The sequence below is a fragment of the Thalassophryne amazonica genome, chromosome 3 (assembly GCF_902500255.1).
Source record: "Thalassophryne amazonica chromosome 3, fThaAma1.1, whole genome shotgun sequence".
Taxonomy (NCBI): Eukaryota; Metazoa; Chordata; class Actinopteri; order Batrachoidiformes; family Batrachoididae; genus Thalassophryne; species Thalassophryne amazonica.
The window spans coordinates 17899146-17921681 of record NC_047105.1 but is presented as its reverse complement, the minus strand read 5'-3'; the positions used below and the strand labels follow the sequence as shown (position 1 = coordinate 17921681).

Sequence of the window (22536 nt, the reverse complement as noted above, 5' to 3'; positions counted from 1 at the left end):
AATACCGTTGGTCCAAGTCTTCCCTCAGTTTGGCATGTGTGCCAACTGCCTTAAAACATGCTGTGGTTTGGCCTCTTCTTTTAAAATTTTTTTTACCTGGAATCTTCTATTTGATCTCATTTTAGACCTGTTTCCCACTTGCCCATTCTGTCCAAGGTTTTAGAGAAAGTTGGTTATACCCAGTTACAGTTATTTTTAGAGAGCAATTCTGTCTTCAAAAAAATTCAGTCTGGTTTCAGGTCCCATCATAGTACTGAGTCTGCTCTGCTAAAGGGACATAATGACATTGAATGCCAAACACCCTGTGTTACTGGTGTTACAAGAGACCTCACCAACGCTGTTTTCGCTCTATATGCCACCTTTTTGGTCAGTTATCACTAAGCATAATCTATCTTTCCATTGCTATGCAGATGATGTTCAAATTTACTTACCTCTAAGACCAACAAAGAACGAAGTACAACCAGCTGTAATGGTTTGTACTATATTGCTGATAGCAAAGCTGTAATGGTTTGTACTGTATTGCTGATAGCAAACAGTGGTTATTATCAAACTTCTTGCATTAAATGAAGAAAAAAATGAATGCTCTGGGATAGGAAAAAGTCCAGTTTCTGTGTGATGATTTTAAAACTATTGTCAAGAGTCTTGGAGTCGCATTTGACACTTCGACAGACAAATTGACACGGTAGTCAAATCTAGCTTTTTTCCATTGCATCTTTAACAAAAGTTAAACTTTTTCTTAACCATTCAGACGTTGAAAAAGCCATTAATGCTTTCACCAGCTCGACTTGACCACTGCAGTGCACTTTATACAGGTGTTTCCCAGTCCACGATTAATCACCCAAAGCTGGTGCAAAACACTGCAGCCCGCCTTTAACTAACACTCCCAGACATAAGCACATTACCCCGATGCTCTACACTCTGCACTGGCTTCCCATCCACTGTTGAATTTATTTTAAAATTTTAATATTCTAATGTTTGTTTTAAAAGCTCTTGGCACGATGGCTTAGTAGTTAGCACTGTTGCCTGATCATTATCTGGTCATTTTCTATGTGGAGTACAAGTCGCATTTAGTTTTTTATTTTACCAGTTTCGGGGGTCCTGTGACTTGTGACTGGTATGTGTGTGGATATATGTGTATATATACATACACACACATATGCAGTGTGTTAGCTCCACATTTATGGTAATGTACAAGGATACACTAAGTATAAGTGTTGTAATGGACACTTTGTCTGGTCCCTTTCTCACCCTCAGTTGTACATCCAGACAACCACACTGACCATCTCGATGAACCTCAGTGCGTCTGTGGCCCTGGGGATGCTATATATGCCCAAGGTCTACGTCATCATCTTCCACCCAGAGCTCAACGTGCAGAAGAGGAAACGCTCCTTCAAGGCTGTTGTCACAGCAGCCACCATGTCATCTCGACTCTCTCACAAGGCCAGCGACAGGCCCAACGGAGAGGCCAAAACAGAGCTGTGCGAGAACGTCGATCCTAACAGTAAGTACCCAGGAAAGGTGAAAGATTTTGGCTCAGTCTTATTTCAGTCCTTCCAAGCAAAGTCATTATTGTCATTGTGGCTTTATTGATGGCAAAAGAAGTTTAATTATTTTACAAAACTTTGTGGAATAAAATACAAAGTGGTGATGAATTGACGAATTGAGGAATTGGCAACAAAAATTTATCTGTACAGTTGAGAAAAGTGACATTTGTTGACTCATCACACTGAAATTTCTATAGTCACAAGGGAAGTTTTTCATTTTCAGTAAAATCCTTAAATGGATAGTAACATTACCACCCATGAACATACCGTATATGTTAATTATTTTCTTGTACACAAGTTCAGTAGTCCCAGTTTAGAGCCAACTATAGGCTGTTTAACCATTGGCATAAAACATCTACCAATTTGTAGATGTATTGTTGATTCTTGGTCACACATTCTGTCTATGTCCTTGGACAAGACACTTCATCTTCATGGTTCCAGGCAACCCAGCTGTAAATGAGTACCAGCAGTGGTTAGGGCAGTAAGTGCCTTACAATGTTTTTGGGACAAGTTACACATAAAATGTTAATATTTTTATCAAAATTTTAGGGTGACATGATACTACAAGGTGTAGTTGAAGATTAGAAAAGATCATGTTGGTGGACACCAATGTAAATTCACATGTGAAATTTTACAGAGTTTATACTCCATATGAGGTATTCATGGAAATTACTTGATTGTATATATCGTGTCTTTTGGAGATTTGCACTGACATTTTATTTTTTTAAATGCAACAGTGACTGAGGTACTTGAAATTATTTGAAACAGTAAAGTGTTGAATTTCTTTTGAATCATTCATTAATTGTAACTTATGGATTGACTGAAATACATATGACTGGCTGTTTCAAAGATAATGCGCAGAATGACGATTGTGCCCACAAACACGTACAAGAATTCCATGGGTCTCATTTCCAGGACTGAGACTGAAGAGCTTTAAAACTGAAATCAGTTTTTGGAAGATCTGTCATTTGAATGTGGCTGTAGCACATCAGACATTCAAAATCACACTGAAATAGTTGTGTAAATTATACATATACTGGTCTTCCTTCCCATCAAGAAAGTCCCCAGTTCAAGACCACCTATACGCCCAGTCTCCATATACACCTGTTATAGTTTGTGTTTCAAATCCAAAAGCAAATCCGCACAGGATCTGCTTGTTGAACCAAAGCAAAAAAGTAAACACAAAATACGATCATTTTTTTTAATAGGACGTAATGAAAGTAACAAGAAAATGCAGTTTGGTCGATTACTACAAATGTGCCAAAAGACATGTCCTCTCTTATCTTGTCCTGGAAGTTGAACCATTTTTTGTTTCATTTAATTTTGCACATTAATTAACATGCATGACATCTAGCTGGGTTTCTGTTTAGCCATGTTTTGAAATGCAAAGGAAACCATTTTTTGAAGCTTTTTAAGCTTTTTTTTCTTGTATTTTTTTAATAATAAATGAATGAACACCAAATGCAGCTTAGAAAGCGACACTTTGCATGATGATGTAAACCTTCTTTAAATTGATCTTCCACAAGAAAACTCATCATTTCTTTATGTGTGCTGGGAGGGTGTTTGAAGTGCAGTTTGATGGGGGGGGGGACAACCCCAAACATGCTCTTGCTCCACAGGAAATTATAGAATATTACCAAAATGCTTGCAGAAATATGTGTGCAAATTGAAATTACACAGCTTTGTGATCAAGTTAACATCTCTTACTGGGATTCCTTTTGGGGCTTTTGGGGACAACTCACCAAATAATGTTTTTCTCCCCCTTGACAGGCTAATTTCATAATTTGTCAGAGGTAAGCGCAAATTAATCTTCTACTTTTGCTTTTCTGTCTTGACCTCGATCCATTTTCAAGAGATTTGAGAGGAGTACCAGAGAGAGAGAGAGAACGAGAGAGAGTGAAATGAAGGGAATGTGTGGAGAGAATGTATAAGCACATGTCCACGGCTCTTTATCACCATCTTTCAATTGACTCGTAACTTTTACATGAGGAGTGAGAGCATAATATGACAGTCTGTTTCAGTGGCAGATTTACAGTCTCTATGGTGCCTGCTATTCTAGGTGGCACTACACCACCATTTGGCCACAAGACCTGCACGTTTTACTGCACTATATTCCCATAACCATCTGAGCATTAAACAGCTGTGCATGGGGTCGAAAGTTCCTCAGTCAACAATTCAATAAAGGCGACAGCGAGCGAGCGAGTGAGACAAACTCTCCGGGGATGTTCCTCTGCGGATCTCAATAATTACAGCTCATCAATCAGTCCAGTTTATTATTGCACAGTTGGGGGCAGGATGAAGGTTTGCTGGTATGTTATCAACATTGCAGGGACTCTGGACCCCTAGCGTGTATTGCTATTCACAGTCAGTTCACGGTAGAGAAGACCCAGCCGTGCTGTTGCTGGTGTTGGCAGACTGCAGCTCAGTCATGGCTCCCCACAGACTGCCAGTGCCATCTGTTGGACTGGGCCGCTGTGGCTACTGAGTCACAAAACTCACACAAATTCTTTCTCTTCCAGCCTCCGGTTTGGAAGCGATGAAATATGTCATCCAACAGTCTGATTAGTTTGTCAAAAGGGCCTAAAGCCATGATTTCCATGCTGAAAAGGAAAAATATCTATAACGTTCTGACATTGACAACTCAATGGCTGTGCTGGACTTGTGTCCTGCTTTGGCAAATGTGCAGTATCATCAGTAGGGTTTGTTTGTGTCCACACCTGTAAATGGACTGCATTTATGTAGCCCTTTCATGCTCAAAGTGCTTTACAGCGATGCCTCACATACACCCATTCACACACTCACACACACTGATGTCATGCAAGGCACTCAGATGCACACTGAGAGGAACTGGGAGGATACAGAACTTGCCCAAGGGCTCTGAGTGATTTCTCCAGTGTGACATGGATTTGAACCAAGGATCCTGTAATCACAAGCCCACCACTTTAAAATCTTAACCACCATTCCCCTGTTTCACACCACTATGTTATATGTGTGAGGCGTCTGAGCTGCCTGTGGCTCTCACTTGTGTACGCACTTACATCAGAGAATGTTTCAGCTGCATTTCTGTTTCATTACTGCAGAGCAGTTCAACATATTTTTCCACATCATTTGTCTTTGATAATGGCTTTCTCCCACACTCTTCCTCACTTTCTGTGGAGTCATTGTTTGTTTGTTTTTTAAAGTCATTTTACAGGTCACTAATGGACATGTTCCATATTTCTGTCTTTTTTTTTGTTTGTTTCCAGCAGTCAGCTGGCAGCTCCTCCCTGAAAGCACATATGTTCAATATGTTATAATATAGAAACTTAATAACCTAAATATGTACATACGTATAGGCTCACCACTGGAACCACAAATGTTTCCTCTTTATAACATCTTTATATTCATCTTTATATCTCTTGGATCATAGAGCTTTAGTTGAGCAGCAGCGTTCAGAAAAAAATGAATGCTTTCTGTAGTCATATTGCAGTCGTGTGACTGTTTTCATTTGCTGAAATGATTTTAAAAAAATTGGCACTATTGGCCTTGTAAATGTAATTTCCACCACACCATTGCCTTACAATATAAAGCGCCTTGGGGCAACTGTTTGTTGTGATTTGGCGCTATATATATATATATATATATATATATATATATATATATATATATATATATATATATATATATATATATATATATATATATATATATATGTGTGTGTGTGTGCTCTGATGTCACTGTTTATCTCCATAGAAACTACCCAAACAATCTTTCATACAAACTGTTTAAAGGGACATTACAGTGTTGTGGTGTAAATTACGGCAATAGTGTGGGACAACTACATTTTGTTTAAAAAAATCACAACAGTTGTATGACATTGAATACCCCAATTATGTTTTGATTATTTTACTGATATTTTATTCAGAGATATTTTAAAACATTAGAAAAAACGTTTCTTTACCATTCATTTTTATCACTGAAGATCAAAAGTCTGGGTGTGGGACAAGCACAAAACGGCAATATTTGCATATAATGATGCTGAAAAAAGGTGAAAAAGTCATCATAGACTACTAGAACAAATTTCTTAACACACTTTCATTGTAAAGATAACTATAAAAGTGTGAAATTTCCCCTTTTTTCTGTTTTTCATACAATATGATCAAAGGACATAATAAGTGCCCGTGGTCTAAGAATCACCCATAAATCAATCACCCTGAAAATGTGCGCAAATGCTCTGTATGACTCGGGGTGGGGTTACATGCTGATTACTAATTACTAAGAGAGTGCACTGAGGATTGCATCTTTGAAATTTTCATTTAGCACCATTGCCTTCAGACATATACAATTTGGTGTTTGTCCACAAAGTACACAAAACTGTGGGAGGGAACAAGCAAATAATTGAGATTTGCACACGCAAAGTAGTTTATCACCATCAAAAGGAAATTTGCCAGGTGCTGATAGCATCTGTATTTTGTCCATTTGAAACCTTTGCATTAACTTTTCACACTTGACAGACTGTTGTTCCAGTAGTAGACAGGCTAGACTAGACCACTTACCACCAATTTTTTCAGGAAGTGGCATTTTTGAGTAGAAGTTGGTATCCACTCTTTGTGGATGGAATAAACTCTCCTGAATCTTGGAAAAATGGATACCAAGCTCAAAAAAAAAAAAAAAAGCATTTAATTGGAAAAACGTACTTAGAAATGTAACCCTAAATGGGCAAAATTTCATAGCATTTCAGTGTTTCATCCAATGCCCTTTGCTAATGATGTTGTCCAGCATGTGCAATGTGATCTTATAGTGCTGTCCCAGTTTTGAATGTTGCTACCTCCGCCAAGGAGGTTATGTTTTCAGTCGCGTCCGTTTGTTTGTTGGTTGGTTGGTTTGTTAGCAGGATTACTCAAAAAATCCTCAATGGATTTCAATGAAATTTTTACCAGGGGTGTATCTTGGCCTAACTTAGAATAAGTCATTAAATGTTGGTAATGATCCGGAACACGATCCGGATCCAGTAATTTTTTAAGGAATCTTTATCATTGCGGGATAGGGCCAATTTCAACATTTTTGCATCTAACTTCATGAAGACGGGTCACAAAGGCTGAACAAAAATTAAGTTACAACACAACAATAATTTAGTATTTGTTTCTCCTCATTGAATAAACTTGTTATTAGAAAATAAAAAAACCTTTGTAGTTCATGCAGTTTCTCTTTATAAATACATTTGCTGAAGATCTAAGGGTTTAACCCTCTGGGGCTAATGCCGTCGACCAAGCTTTACTAAATTATAAATAACATTAATGTTATGAGATAGAAACTTACTTTTTTTTGCTGAAAATTAACTCCGCGGACTTTCGAGCCACCGTCCACCATCTTTGTACTCCTCACAGAAGCTGTGCGATGACGTGAGCAATGTGAATGTCCAATTGGAATTGGTTCACTGTCACATGGTTTTCCAAAATCCAATCGTAGGGCAGATTCACCTCATGTGACACACCAAAGATTGTTTTTAGGAGTGATGTCTTACTAGTTTATTATAGTTTTCTGTGTGTTTTGAATAAATGTGTGTGGAAAATTATTTCCCGCTTTAGAGAGAGACTGAGAGCCTACAGAGAAACATTTCCCGCTTTACTTTTTCCTTTCTTATTTCTGATTGTAAACCTTTATTGCACTTATAAAACACAACTATAGCATATATTTTGAAAGTACAAGTTGTCCTGAAAAAAAGAGACATAAAACTTGATTGTGGGATGCTGTTAACAGCAATAATAAAACATTTATGCCAGGCGAGTGAACTGTCCACAAAATGCCCTCGGACCCCAGAGGGTTAACCACTGAATCTGAAACATGACGGGAGATGCATGAAACGACGTTGAATAAGTCTCTTTGCCAAAGGGTATTCCATGTGACGTCAGTGACCCTATGGCCTTGGCGGAGGTTGGCACTCTCCGAGTGCTTCTAGTTTAATAATGTTTCCACATATCAGGTTTATCATGTTTATGGAAAGCAAAAGTAGCAGGACATGATCGATGTTTGAATGGCAGTACATAAAATATGTGTTCTCTCAGCAACAAACATGCATGTTGTTATTATGTAGATTTTCAGTATTTGTCTTAAATTCTTATTTTGGTCGAAGTTGACTTTTGATCTCATGGTCATTTACTGTGTTGGTCATGATTTAAAAAACATAACCTGGACATCAGAATATATGCACTGTTTGTTAGTTTGTTCCTCATAAGCGGTATTCTGCGACCACTGATAAATCAATAAATTACAAACATCAGTTATTACTTCTTAATGAAATGGCATAGAACATGTAGAATTGATGAATTAAGATGTTCATTGTGTTTACTCAACGCTTTAAGAGTAATATGATTTTTGTCATGATGTAATTCAGGAAAATACGTAGAAATGTTGAACGCTTTATTTAAAATTTCTCTTCTAATGTTTCTTGTCCATTTAGAAGCTAAAAATAAAAATGTTATCTTGGTATCCTATTTTTCCATAAACTGGACCATTTGAACAAGTTAAAAACAATGCTCATATAATTCTACTCAAAAATGCCTGTTGACCTTTAATAAAGACACTTTTCATGAATTCTGTCTCGACTAAGCCACCACTTCTGCACACACACACACACACACACACACACACACACACACACACACACACACACACACACACACACACACAGAGAATTAAAAACAAGCAAAAAAAAAAAATTCATTGTAAACTTGAATAGTTCATGATTTAATTTGTGCTTGTTTCTTTTAAGAATAAATGTCTCCATACAAAAACGGTGGATCACGGTTTTGCACTGTTCTGCAAGTACTTCTTGTTGTCATTCAGGAACATTACTGTCACATAAATAAACATACACCCACAGTTCAGAGTCTGTGCGGGATGATGCACAGCTGTATGTGCTCTGTGCACACAGTTGTATGTTTGTTCAATCAGGAGAGTTATTAACCCTCTGGGGCCGGCGCCATTGTATACAACGGCTAAGACCAAGCTTTACTTAATTATAAATAACTTTTGAATGATATGAGATAGAAACTTACTTTTTTTGCTGAAAAGTTAACTCTGTGGACTTTCGAGCCAGCCATCGGCCATCTTTGTACTCCTCATAGAAGCTGTATGATGACGTGCGCAATGTGAGTGTCCAATCGGAATTGGTTCACCGTCACATGGTTTTCCAAAATCCAATCGTAGGGCAGATTTACCTCACGTGAAAAGCCAAAGATCGTTTTCAGGAGTGATATGTTACTAGTTGGCCCGTTTGAATAGCCCCCTGGGTGCTCCAATGAGTACATACTATTATTACATATTCAGTGTGCCCTGCGCCATTACGCACAGCAATCAGTGAAAAGCAGGAGCACACGGAGAGCCTCTGATGACAATCTCACATGCTCAAACAAAGAGTGTGTAACTATCAGGATTGCTCCACTAGTTTGCATATGAATGTTACTGGATAACTCTGTTGCTTTCTCTGCGTAAAGCACTGTTTACCATATCAATGGACAACAAAACACATAGACCATTTTGTATATATTGTTCAAAATGTGCATTTGTGTTTATTGTTTGAACCTTTTTGTTGTGCAGTCTTTCAAACAAGACCTCAAATTACCTTTATAAAGTGTCAAAACAGTTGTTTATTATAGTTTGCTGTGTGTTTTGAATAAATGTGTGTGGAAAATTATTTTTCGCTTTATTTTTTCCTTGCCTATTTTTGATTGTAAACCTTTATTGCACTTATAAAACACAACAAAAACATATATATTCTGAAAGTACAGGTTGTCCTGAAAAAAGAGACATAAAACTTGATTGTGGGATGCAGGAAGAGCTGTTAACAGCAATAATAAAACATTTATGCCAGGCGAGTGAACTGTCCAAAAAATGCCCTCGAACCCCAGAGGGTTAACTGGCATAATTATTAACGAGTTTGCTTAAATAGTGTGGATGGAACAAAAACGACATGTCTGAAATCAGAGATTGATTTTCTTTCATTACTACTTGCCAGTGGATAAACACACCTTGTGCTTCCTTATGCGCCTTGTGCATAAGGAAGCACAAGGCGCATACAAGCAAGTGGCTGATTGAAATTCAAACGTAACAACGCAAAATCCTCATGTACATACTGTTGTCTACAACATGCTACCACCCACTATCAATTGCACCTTTAGTCTAAGTAAATCATCTGCAAAGGTGTCTCCACCCCAAAGCGCAAAAGTTAGGAACAAAATGAAAATCACAAAGCTATGCCACCACCATGTACACAGAACACATTAGATGTGCTTCAGGCTGTGTGCAGATGAACTTGAAAAATGGACCATATTCATGAGAAACTGAAAAACCTTTTCACCAGGATCTCACATAATTTGACGTTCATTCTGATAACAGATTGTTTTATCTCGTCCTTGACTGTCAGCCATAAAGAAGAAAACCTGGGCATTACTTGATGGAGCTTGCTGCTGAGGGGCCCATCACACGTCGTACGAATGAACACGATCCAAGCCAAAACAGGCGGAATGCCCAAAAAAAACCACACAATTTGTGCCACATCTGGGAGGGAATAAGACAGCCGTCCAAATACCCAGACTGCGCTCCAACCCGCCCCGACTGATCCGTGTACATGACGTGCATGAGCCGAACGCACTTACAAGCCATACGATTGCGGTCTGGCAGAATATATTGCAGCAGCATTTGAGCATTCGAGGTGCGCTCGTTGGGTGTTCAGGCACATTTGGTACATTCAGCCAGGGTTCAACGTGGCGGAAACATGGCAAACGTCCCCCTGAACGCGATCAGAATGTCATGAATTCCATTTTCATGCCATCAGATTGTTTAGATTGCAGTCAGACAGCACTTCGACTCGCGTTCGGTATTTTTCCACTTCGACTACACCGGCCCCGACTGTTTTGAACATGAGCAAAACATTCGGGGCAGTCACATAACTGTGCCTTACTGTTTGGACTGTGCTCAGACTGCACTCAGAGTGCTGTCCGACGGCTGCGAATGCACCTCAACGCCGCCCAAATGTGGGTCAAATTTTCATTCAGCTGCATTCAGAAGTGATGGGGGTGTTAGTTTCTGTTTACTTCAAGGGATCATTCATTTGGCTTAACTGTACTTTGCAAAATGCAGCTCCTCATCGATACCGTATTGAAGGAACGAGAAGACCTCATGCAAGAATATTTTCGAAAAATTTCTCTGCGCCCCCCCAATATGGCTCCCGATTGCCCTACAGATGCAGGCTGAGTCTTGCTCTCTCCTGCCTTCTTCATCCGTCACTCTGTCTCCGCCTGCCTTTCACTGCACTATAATAGCCTCTGCACTCGTGGCACTCTATCCTTCCACTCTCCTCCTCCTCCTGCAGCAGATTCTCAACAACAAAGACTTTTCTATCTTCTCTCAGTTCATCTGGATTCAGCTTCTCTTCAAAGGTCCAAATCTTTCTGATTCTACTCTTCTAAGTCCTCTACGCCTTTCTCCAAAAGCTGGTTCCACATGCAACAAAGGTTTCTGTATCTCTCCTAAAAGTCACGAATGCTCCCAAAAAGAACCCTTCCATGCAGCACTTCCCCTATCACGCTTTCTTTGACATGTCCTCTGTGCTTAAGGGAAATACTTCCACGGCATTTATTTGTTTCAGGATGAACCAATCTAAACTGCTCACATTTCAAGTGTTATTTTGCAGAAAGAACATGAAAATTGACAGAATCAATTTCTGGATCACACATTCATCAAAAACATCAACTATGATATAACCAAAAGCATTAGGCAATCCAGAAATGTCGTATTTGATTTTTTTTTTTTTTTTTTTTTTTACCCCTTTTTATTTATTTCTCAGTCTGGCTGGAACCGTTCATGTAGATGAAACAAGAGAAAAGAAACAAATTCTTGCAATGCATCTGAAAATGTGATAACATATTTAAAGCCACAGTATGTAGAATTTGGGGGAGTTCATGCACAGAAATTGAATATAGCGTTCGTAATAATCAGTTCATTTGTCTATAATTACCTGTAATAATGAATCAGTTTGATTTCCCAAGCTGAAAATGAGCCCTTCATATCTACATGGGAGCAAATTCCCTCATGGAGGCCAACATGTGACACGGCCATATTGAAACAGTGGCCCAAAAATGACAAAATTACTTTGTTGCATTTTGAGGCATGGCTGGAAGACTGAAGGAAAAACAAAGCGGAATCAGTGGGTGTCTACTGGTTGGTGGTGTAGGCAGAAAGTTTGAAAACCCTCATTTTTGAGAAATAGAGCATCTATGTCATAATTCTCCCAGACCCAAATCTGTGTGTCTGTTACTTACCTCTGCCAACAACGTTGGAGCAGGTTATGTTATTGCCCCAGTTTGTTTGTTTGTGAGCATCCTGGAGCCCACAATTTTTTATATATCATCATGAAATTTTACTGAAGATTCATATCCTGATAGGCAAGAACTGATTCAATTTTTAAGGTCATAGGGCAAAGGGCAAACTCAGAAGAATTCTTGGAAAATTAGAAAAATCCCCATCTTTATCACTGAAATTTATCTTTATCAACAAAATTTCAAAAATTCATAACTCTGTCAAAAAATCTAATTTCTTTCATATTCAAGAGCATTATGTAGGATGGTATCCTTTATCAACTGATACAGTTTGATCTGGATCTGATCGAGATTACATATTTTGTGGCCATTTAAATTCAACATTGAAAAACCCCATTTAATGTTTATTTTACATTATATCTTAGTCAAACGTGCCCCAATCACTCTCATATTTGAAAGTTGGGTGCAGACTGGCACTCACTATCACCTGACAAAGTTTGATCTGGATCTGATCCAGATTGTGGATTTTGTGGACATTTGAGTCTAATATTGAAAAGCCCATTTGGTGTACATTTTGCATTATATATAACAATGTGCAAACTGGCACTCTCAATGAATAGAGTAAATTTGATCTGCATCTGATCCATATTGCGAATTTAGTGGATATTTGATTCTTTTTAACATTGCAAAGCTCTTTTGATGTATATTTTGTATTATATTTTATCTTGTGAAAAGCCACTTCTAACAGGATTCTGATACAAGGTGCAAATTTGTGTGTTGGCAGAGGTTAGTTAGTTAGTGTGTCCACACTATGGCTGAAAATGGCCAACCTAGCAGATTCTCAAAAATCTCTGCGAAACGCCAGAGAAGGCTCTTTCCAGGGGTATAAATTTTCTGTCTTCACTGCAGATCGACGTAGCTCAGTGGAGGGCAGCGCTGTACTGGCAGAGCTCAATGTTTGCTATGGTCCACTGACTTACTGGAGGATGTAATTCAGTTTTCACCATCGGAGGCAGCACACTCCACAGAGCAGCAGCATAACTTGGCAGAACTGATCATTGGCTCAACATTTGAGACGTCAACTGATGTAGTCTACATGAACTCAGTGTAACTGCAAATGCACCACTACTGCTACATTGTTGAGACAGAGGAGGTAGTGCATCCAGTTAAGTTTCCAATGTTGGCCAATGGAGGCAAGACAATTATCCAACCTTCACGGGTGACTCTATGAATTGCGATGTTTGGCTTAATTTGGAGTAAATGAGACTACTGAACCTTTGGACTAATGAACCCTTACCTTCTTTTGTGACCCCTAATTGCAGTAAGCAGGAACAAAAATTACATAAATAATATGACAAAAGAAACCTTCTAAAATAGTTAGCTGTTGTTATGTGGGAGATTTTATATACTTCATTAAGGAAGTCCCTTCGGCTGCTCCCTTGTTTTGTACTCAGGGTCACCACAGCAAATCCAAGGTGGATTGGCATGTTGAAGTGGCACAGGTTTTACGCCGGATGCCCTTCCTGACGCAACTCCACATTACATGGAGAAATGTGGTAGGGGTGGGATTCGAACCGGGAACCTTCCGCACTGAAACCAAGTGCATTAACCACTTGGCCACCAATTTATTAAAACTGATGAACTATGGCAAGATTAGAGTGGATTTATCTACAGAGACTGTACTAGTCCAACCTGATCTCATGCCATGTTTGTGATAGTGTCACAAAAACTGATTTAATCTATTAGTTTGTGATACCGTCATGAAGTGTGTTACATTGTCGTGACAGTATAATGAAATTATTTTGTGATGGTATCACGAAATGTGGGGTGTTGCGGGGAGAGAGAGTGGGTGCTGTGATTAGGGTTAAGGTTAAAGATTGAGTCCTTGACCTGATCATGAAAATGTAACACATTTTGTGATGTATCATGAAAAAAAAAAAAAACCCAAAAAACATGAGACTGCTGGTGGCGGCACGCTGCTTTAGTGGTTAGCACTAGTGCCTCACAGTAAGAAGGTTGTGGGATCGCTTCCCGCCCTTTCTGTGTACAGTTTGCATGTTCTCCCTGTGTCTGTGTGGGTTTCCTCTGGGTGCTCCGTTTTCCTCCCACATTCAAAACCATGTTTATTTAAGGTCTGTTCCTTTCTCTGCTCCTGACTAAGGCAGCATCTCTACATCTGGAGTTGGTCCCCAGGTGCCGGACTGTGGCTGCTCACTGCTCCTAGTGGTTGGATCGTGTCTAACTATAATTAGGATGTGTTAAATGCAGAGGACAAATTTCATTGTATGTATGACAATAAAGGCTCTGTTCTATTCTGGTTAGTCATACATACTACTTGTCACAAGAGAAGGTAAGTGAACATCAGTACCTGACAGGGTTTCCTCATCTTCAATTGCTTACTCCAGTTAAGGGTCATGGGGGGGTTGGAGCCTGGGCGTGAGGCAGGATACACCCTGGACAGAACGCCAGTCTGTCACAGGGTCACATATAGACAAACGAACATATTCACACCCACACGCACACCTACAGACAGTTTAAAGTTTCCTATCCACCTAACCTGCATGGCTTTTGGATGTGGGAGGAAGCCGGAGCACCCGGAGGGAACCCACGGAGAGAACATGCAAACTCCACACAGAAAAGCCACAGGTGGGAATCGATCGCATGACCATCTTGCTGCGAGGCAACAGTGCTAACCACTAATCCACTGTGCTGCTCAGGGTTTCCCTGTTAACAAAAAAATGAAAAGATGAACGTAAATCAAAGTTCAAAGTTCTTTATTAATCGTCTCCTTTCGGCGAAATTTAGTTTGGTAAATGTAATTATGACAGGTGACAGAATAATACAATTTGCAACCTCACCACTAGATGGCACTGTATCCTACACACTATGACTTTTAAAATATCATAAAGCAAAAAAATCTCGTTAGACTCCAAATCTACATTGAAACTCAAGGCAAAGTGATACTTGAAAATTATTCTCACTATCAGTGCAAAAAATTTAACATTTTTAGTAAATGTTAAGAACATACTGTAAGGTAAGTTAAAAATACTTGTTGGCCCTTGTGGACTGTAGCTGGCATTTCACTTTATGAGTAAGGTCTGGTTATGACAAAGCAGGGAAGGTTATGCAACACTTTCAGGTGATAATATGCATACTGACATTTCTCCTTTTATCTTGTCGGGAAGATTGATGATGGGGTTTTGGCTTTAAGCTACTTGTCACCACATGAGCACACAGGCCAAGTAGAAGCCAGCATAGGGGAGGGGAAAGGAGTGCTGCATCTGAGAGATAGGAAGGCGTTCACGACCAAACGGAACACCTCAGGTGACACCTGTTGCTCCTTCAATTAACATCTGAATGAGAAACTTTCACCATCACACAGTTTGTTTTTTGTCCATTTATTCAACTTCTACTAACCCAAATTAAATTTGATTTGCAGTAAGCATCAAGTCATGTTCAACCATAAAATGTAAAGAAGTAAAGCAAGTACACAATTACATAAAAGTTGTGCAACAAACAAGCAAAAATACTCCCTGAACCAGAACTGATCATTAAACAGCACTATATATTAATGCATTAAATAAACAAGAGCAATCGGAGATTTCTGACGTCGGTCAGTCCGGATCCGGATAACCTCCAAAATTTTATGGAATCTTCCGTGCCCTAATATCTATCTGTGGTGCAAATTTGGTGAGAATCCGTGAAGAGGTTTTGACGTAAGTAGTTTTGACGTAATCCTACAAAGCCTATATAAAGTGAAGTCTTGATCCAAAATCTGGTTCCAGATCACCTCCAAAATTGAAAGGAGTCTTCCATGGTCTAATATCGATCTGTGGTGAAAATGTCGTCAAAATCCTTGCAATAGTTTTGACGTAATCATGCTAACAGACAGACAAATAAATAAATATATAAACAATGATGATTTTATTACATCCTTGGCGGACGTAATAAATGCAAAATCAGTTGCTGTACAATGGCAACAGATAAAATAAATTAATATAAATAAAGAAATAGCATACTAAATCGAAAAATCTAAACTATTAAGCCAGGATACACATAAAAGAAGCAAATTACCCCGATAAAGTAAGGATCTTAATAGCCACAGGAATAAAAAAGCACTGGGGCACCTTGTTTCTGTCCTGGACATTCTAAAACAGCAGCCAGAAAGGATTAAAATCCTTAAAAAGTGGATAGTCAGGACAGTTAAGTATTTGTTGAGCTTTTCTGATAACACACTTACATTAGATATTCTGCAGATGGGCTTGCTGCACCCAATCACATTACTTGCATCTTTAACCAGATTTGTCAGCCTGCTTTTGTTTGACACTGAAAGAACATCATACCAAGAGAATGCGAAATGTGAGGACAGACTGTAACTTTCATTAAAACATTGCACATGTTAAATGACTTCATCTTACATGGTTTGCTTTTGAGGACAGTGTACCACTAGAAATACCACTTTAAAGTGCTATTTCTAGTCTTACTCAAGTTGCTTTATTGCACACGGAAAATGCTTTTTACTTAAGTACATTTGCCATAAAGCCTTCATCACAGCACGTCTGCTGTAAAAAGATAAAGCGACAAACGCGTGAGGAGCAGCTCTGCAGGTGTGCTCCAACTACACAGCAATTAGTCGTGCTGAACCCAAATGACAATTGAAATGGAAATATGTGTGCACAAGCTGGAAGGAGGTGTCACCTGTGATGTTTTCTGTATTTTTAACGCTGTCAGAGCATCACCGATGCAACAAACTTTGACAAAAACACAATGCGCTTTGGTTTTTCTGACACGAGTACAAAGCACACGAGTGCAGCACATCACTCTGCCAAGCGAGACCAGTGTGTACGTGCACATCAACGCTTTCCATGGGTGGAATGATAATAGTCCAAACCAGAATCAGTCAGCATACATGAAGGGAAGGGGAACTCTGATGTTTGGAACCTGGGGCTTGTTTTTAGATGTTTTTGGGTACAATGTTTTGCTCGGGAAAAAAAGTATCTCGTTGATTGTTAGAACTTGTCCTAAGCAGCTATACAATGCCAGTCTACAGGGCGAGATGAAATCACAATATGAATCACAATAAATTGCTTTTTGTCTCCACTGAATAGAGTAACATGTAATTACAAACATTGATATTTACCTTGGTAAATGTAAAGAATTTTTTTTAAATCACTGAGTGGTCCTTGATCGTTTCCCTGTGGTACTCCACTTTATCCATACACTTAGAATGAGGATAAGTGAAGCCTTTTTGTTTACCATCGAAGTACTGATGTCTTCTTACAAAGTCCCGGCTGACTGTTTAGATCATTTTAGTGTAGAGCTGAAACATTTGAATTTGATGGCCGCCCATATATATTTGAACTGAATATGTTGATGAGCAGCTGCAGCTTGCAGGAGCAGATTGTTGTCTTCCTTTTACAAAGTGAGGCTACTGTAATTATTGGTGTCTAACATGCAAAACCTAAACATTAAGGTGCACATTATGCACAACAAATAAATGCTACCTCAGTATAAAAGAAACAGGCAATTATTAATATAAACACATCATGATATAGATTACACAATACAGTCAACACTGTGAGAAATGAGGCCAACAAATATTGCTGGCCCTGCCAGGCCAGAAATATTTTAAAATGACACCAATAAGAAATAACACAAAAATTCACCAAATATCCACTAATTTGGAAACTAGTAATCATTTTGGTGCATCTGCAGCTTTGATCAGCACTGCAGCACTGAGGCTATGATGATCACAGATTCTTTGTTTTTTTTTTTCTCTGCTGAGCTCCACGAGTCAAAACATATGTTAAAATACTTTCTTTTGAATGTCATTAGCTAGTCTTTTTCACATGTAGAAATAACATAACAGTTTGGTTCTGCTGTGTGAACCAGCAGACCTTTGCACTGAAATCACACCTTTTTAAACCTATATGAGCATTATTTAAATATACAGTCAAGATTTGCTTAGCATTTAAAACCGTGTAAAACTGTATAAAAATATTTGACTTGTGAAGGTTTTAATCCAGATTTAACCCTGAAGGAGCAGAAATGAAAAGAAAAATAGTCCAAATTAAACAGTTGATCAAATAAATCAGTATTTATGAGGTCATATCATGCAAAAAACACTCACACCATGATAGAACAAGAGCAATCAGAGATTTCTGATATCCACCAATCCAGATCCAGATCTCCTCCAAAATTCAGTGGAGTCTTCCATGCCCTAATATCTATCTGCGGTACAAATTTGGTGTGATTCCGTGAATCCTTCAAAGCGTATATAAAGTGAAATCTTGATCCTGAATCCAGATTCAGATCACTTCAAAAATTCAATGGAGTCTTCTATACTGTAATATCTATCTGTGGTGAAAAGTTGGTGAGAATCCACCAATTAGTTTTGATGTAATCCTTCAAAGCATAAAGAGAAATGTTGATCCAGAATCCGTATCCAGATCCAGATCACTTCCAAAATTCAGTGGAGTCTTCTATACTGTAATATCTATCTGTGGTCTAAAGCTGATAACCCGTAAGTTGGAGAGGAAATGGCGTCTCACTAATTTAGAAGATCTTCACTTAGCCTGGAAAAAGAGTTTGTTGCTCTATAAGAAAGCCCTTCGTGAAGCTAGGACATCTTTCTACTCATCACTAATTGAAGAAAATAAGAACAACCCCAGGTTTCTTTTCAGCACTGTAGCCAGGCTGACAAAGAGTCAGAGCTCTATTGAGCTGAGTATTCCATTAACTTTAACTAGTAATGACTTCATGACTTTCTTTGCTAACAAAATTTTGACTATTAGAGAAAAAATTACTCATAACCATCCCAAAGATGTATCGTTATCTTTGGCTGCTTTCAGTGATGCCGGTATTTGGTTAGACTCTTTCTCTCCGATTGTTCTGTCTGAGTTATTTTCATTAGTTACTTCATCCAAACCATCAACATGCTTATTAGACCCCATTCCTGCCAGGCTGCTCAAGGAAGTCCTACCATTATTTAATGCTTCAATCTTAAATATGATCAATCTATCTTTGTTAGTTGGTTATGTACCACAGGCCTTTAAGGTGGCAGTAATTAAACCATTACTTAAAAAGCCATCACTTGACCCAGCTATCTTAGCTAATTATAGGCCAATCTCCAACCTTCCTTTTCTCTCAAAGATTCTTGAGAGGGTAGTTGTAAAACAGCTAACTGATCACCTGCAGAGGAATGGTCTATTTGAAGAGTTTCAGTCAGGTTTTAGAATTCATCATAGTACAGAAACAGCATTAGTGAAGGTTACAAATGATCTTCTTATGGCTTCGGACAGTGGACTTATCTCTGTGCTTGTTCTGTTGGACCTCAGTGCTGCTTTTGATACTGTTGACCATAAAATTTTATTACAGAGATTAGAGCATGTCATAGGTATTAAAGGCATTGCGCTGCGGTGGTTTGAATCATATTTGTCTAATAGATTACAGTTTGTTCATGTAAATGGGGAATCTTCTTCACAGACTAAAGTTAATTATGGAGTTCCACAAGGTTCTGTGCTAGGACCAATTTTATTCACTTTATACATGCTTCCCTTGGGCAGTATTATTAGACGGTATTGCTTAAATTTTCATTGTTACGCAGATGATACCCAGCTTTATCTATCCATGAAGCCAGAGGATACGCACCAATTAGCTAAACTGCAGGATTGTCTTACAGACATAAAGACATGGATGACCTCTAATTTCCTGCTTTTAAACTCAGATAAAACTGAAGTTATTGTACTTGGCCCCACAAATCTTAGAAGCATGGTGTCTAACCAGATCGTTACTCTGGATGGCATTTCCCTGATCTCTAGTAATACTGTGAGAAATCTTGGAGTTATTTTTGATCAGGATATGTCATTCAAAGCGCATATTAAACAAATATGTAGGACTGCCTTTTTGCATTTACGCAATATCTCTAAAATCAGAAAGGTCTTGTCTCAGAGTGATGCTGAAAAACTAATTCATGCATTTATTTCCTCTAGGCTGGACTATTGTAATTCATTATTATCAGGTTGTCCTAAAAGTTCCCTAAAAAGCCTTCAGTTGGTTCAGAATGCTGCAGCTAGAGTACTGACGGGGACTAGCAGGAGAGAGCATATCTCACCCGTGTTGGCCTCCCTTCATTGGCTTCCTGTTAATGCTAGAATAGAATTTAAAATTCTTCTTCTTACTTATAAGGTTTTGAATAATCAGGTCCCATCTTATCTTAGGGACCTCGTAGTACCATATTACCCCATTAGAGCGCTTCGCTCTCAGACTGCGGGCTTACTTGTAGTTCCTAGGGTTTGTAAGAGTAGAATGGGAGGCAGAGCCTTCAGCTTTCAGGCTCCTCTCCTGTGGAACCAGCTCCCAATTCAGATCAGGGAGACAGATACCCTCTCTACTTTTAAGATTAGGCTTAAAACTTTCCTTTTCGCTAAGGCTTATAGTTAGGGCTGGATCGGGTGACCCTGGACCATCCCTTGGTTATGTTGCTTTAGACGTAGACTGTGTTTCATAATTATTGTATGGCCTTGCCTTGCAATGTGGAGCGCCTTGGGGCAACTGTTTGTTGTGATTTGGCGCTATACAAGAAAAAAGTTGATTGATTGATCTATCTGTGGTGAAAATTTGGTGAGATTCCACAAATTAGTTTTGACGTAATCCTTCAAAGCCTATATAATGTGAAATCAAAATCTTTATCCAGAATCTGGATCCAGATCCAGATCAGTTCCAAAATTCAGTGGAGTCTTTTATGCCGTAATATCTATCTGTGGTGCAAATTTGGGGAGAATCTGTGAAGTAGTTTTGACATAATCCTTCAAAGCCTATATGAAGTGAAATCTTGATCCAGAATCTGGATCCGGATCACCTCCAAAATTTAATGGGTTCTTCCATGGCCTTATATGTGGTGAAAATTTGTTCAAAATTTGTGCAGTTTTGATGTAATCCTGCTAAAAGTAATCCTTCAAAGCCTACATAAAGTGAAACTTGATCCAGAATCCAGATCCAGATCATCTCCAAAATTTAATGGGTTCTTCCGTGGCCTAATATGTATCTGTGGCAAAAGTTTTGTCAAAATCCATGCAGTTGTTTTGACGTAATCCTGCTAACAGGCAGACAGACAGACGAATAAATAAATGCAGATGATTTTATTACATCTTTGGCAGACGTAATAATGTCCCAATACAAAAAGTGAAATATACAGCGAAATATGCAGTGATGTTAATATTAGTTCACATCGCCCATCCATGTGTGAATGTACCAAATCCAGAGAATCAGCTGCAGAGACGGAAATGTAGTGAGAGGGACGGACGTGTCAAGGATAAACAAAATTAGAATAAGGTTTAAAAGAACTGTCAGCATTGAAGGCACCAGACCCTATTATTCCTTATCATAATTCAACCCTTACTACTTTCATGTATGACCATTTTCATCCACCATCAACTCTCACATCATAACACCATCGCCACTGAAGTAAAATAACAAAGTTTACGACAGTAGTTGATTTTTTTTTTCTGTCAATTTATCTCTCTCTGTAGGTCCTGCAGCAAAGAAGAACTACGTGAGCTACAATGACCTTGTGATCTAACGTCATTCCTCCATCACAAAAACACACTGAGATGGAAAAGAGAGCGTGATCGCTGGAGACAGCTGCTTTCCTGCCCAACATTCATGAAAAATTACAAAAGGGGGGAAAAAAAGGGATGGATTTTTCTTCTTAATTTTGTCCCACTTTCTTGGCTGCTCACAGCGGACTCTGAAATGCAGGCGGCAGCAGCAGCGAATCACTAGAGCGTAGCATTGTGGGACTTTGGGTACGCAAACATCCACTCAGTTAAACAGAAGCCAGAAAGCACTGACATGAAGAGAATTTTAGGTTTGAAGATGGTATGTGATGAAATCAAAATGGGTTTGTTTGTGAGGCAATGGGGACGGAATATATCCACAGACCTTGCAGACGCTGCTTGATGTTGTGAATAGCAGTAGGCAGCAGGTGCGCTGGTGGAGTTCCATATCTCGCTCTGCTGATGATGTCATAAAGGGCAGGGCTTTCAGCTTCAAACTGAGGCAGGACAGGCGACCCAGCCCCTCAGCCTGCCTCTTGTCTCATTGATGTACTTCCAAACTGCAAGTTTCCCAACCTTCCTGTCAACGCGCGTGTTGTTCTTTACGGCCACCTTTGGTTGTTTTTATTTTTATGATAACACTTTTGATGTTGATGATGAATCTATTTTGCTCTTGCTTCTTAGATGCATATTGTTTTTTAGTAACTTGGGTTTTCCGTTTGTTTTGTTTGTTTGTTTTTTAACTAAAGCCATATTCTTCACTTTGAGGTTTCTAGGGCTTTGCTCACACTGCCACCTGGAATCTGATGTTTCCACTGAAGCTTACGTGGCACAGAAATTTGGACTCTAATACCGACATTTTATTCGAGGAGGCTCACACTCTCTCCTCCTTTGTTGCAACTGGGAATCTAATAAATAGATGGATCCTAAATTTTTATTTTATTTTATGTGGTATAGAAATCAGTGAGAAGAGTGAAGAAAACATCACAGATTTTGTTATTATCCACTTATATTCTGACTGGGAATTTACCCCCTACAAAAAAAAAGAGAACCTGTTTCTTGGGGGGGGGGGGGGGGGGCGGTTTGGTTGTTGTTTTGTGTGTGTGTGTGTGTGTGTGTGTTCTGTTTTTGTTTTGT

General features: G+C 38.9%; 1 protein-coding gene across 1 annotated transcript in view; it reads left to right on the top strand.

Moving 5' to 3' along the window:
* The window catches only part of LOC117506389 (metabotropic glutamate receptor 7), a 922561-nt gene extending 900888 nt beyond the window's left edge, over positions 1-21673 (top strand). The window contains 2 exon segments of the mRNA XM_034165896.1: positions 1255-1501; positions 21373-21673. Coding sequence (XP_034021787.1) covers positions 1255-1501; positions 21373-21422 — 297 coding nt within the window. The 3' untranslated portion in view covers positions 21423-21673.
* Positions 21674-22536: the final 863 nt, after the last annotated feature.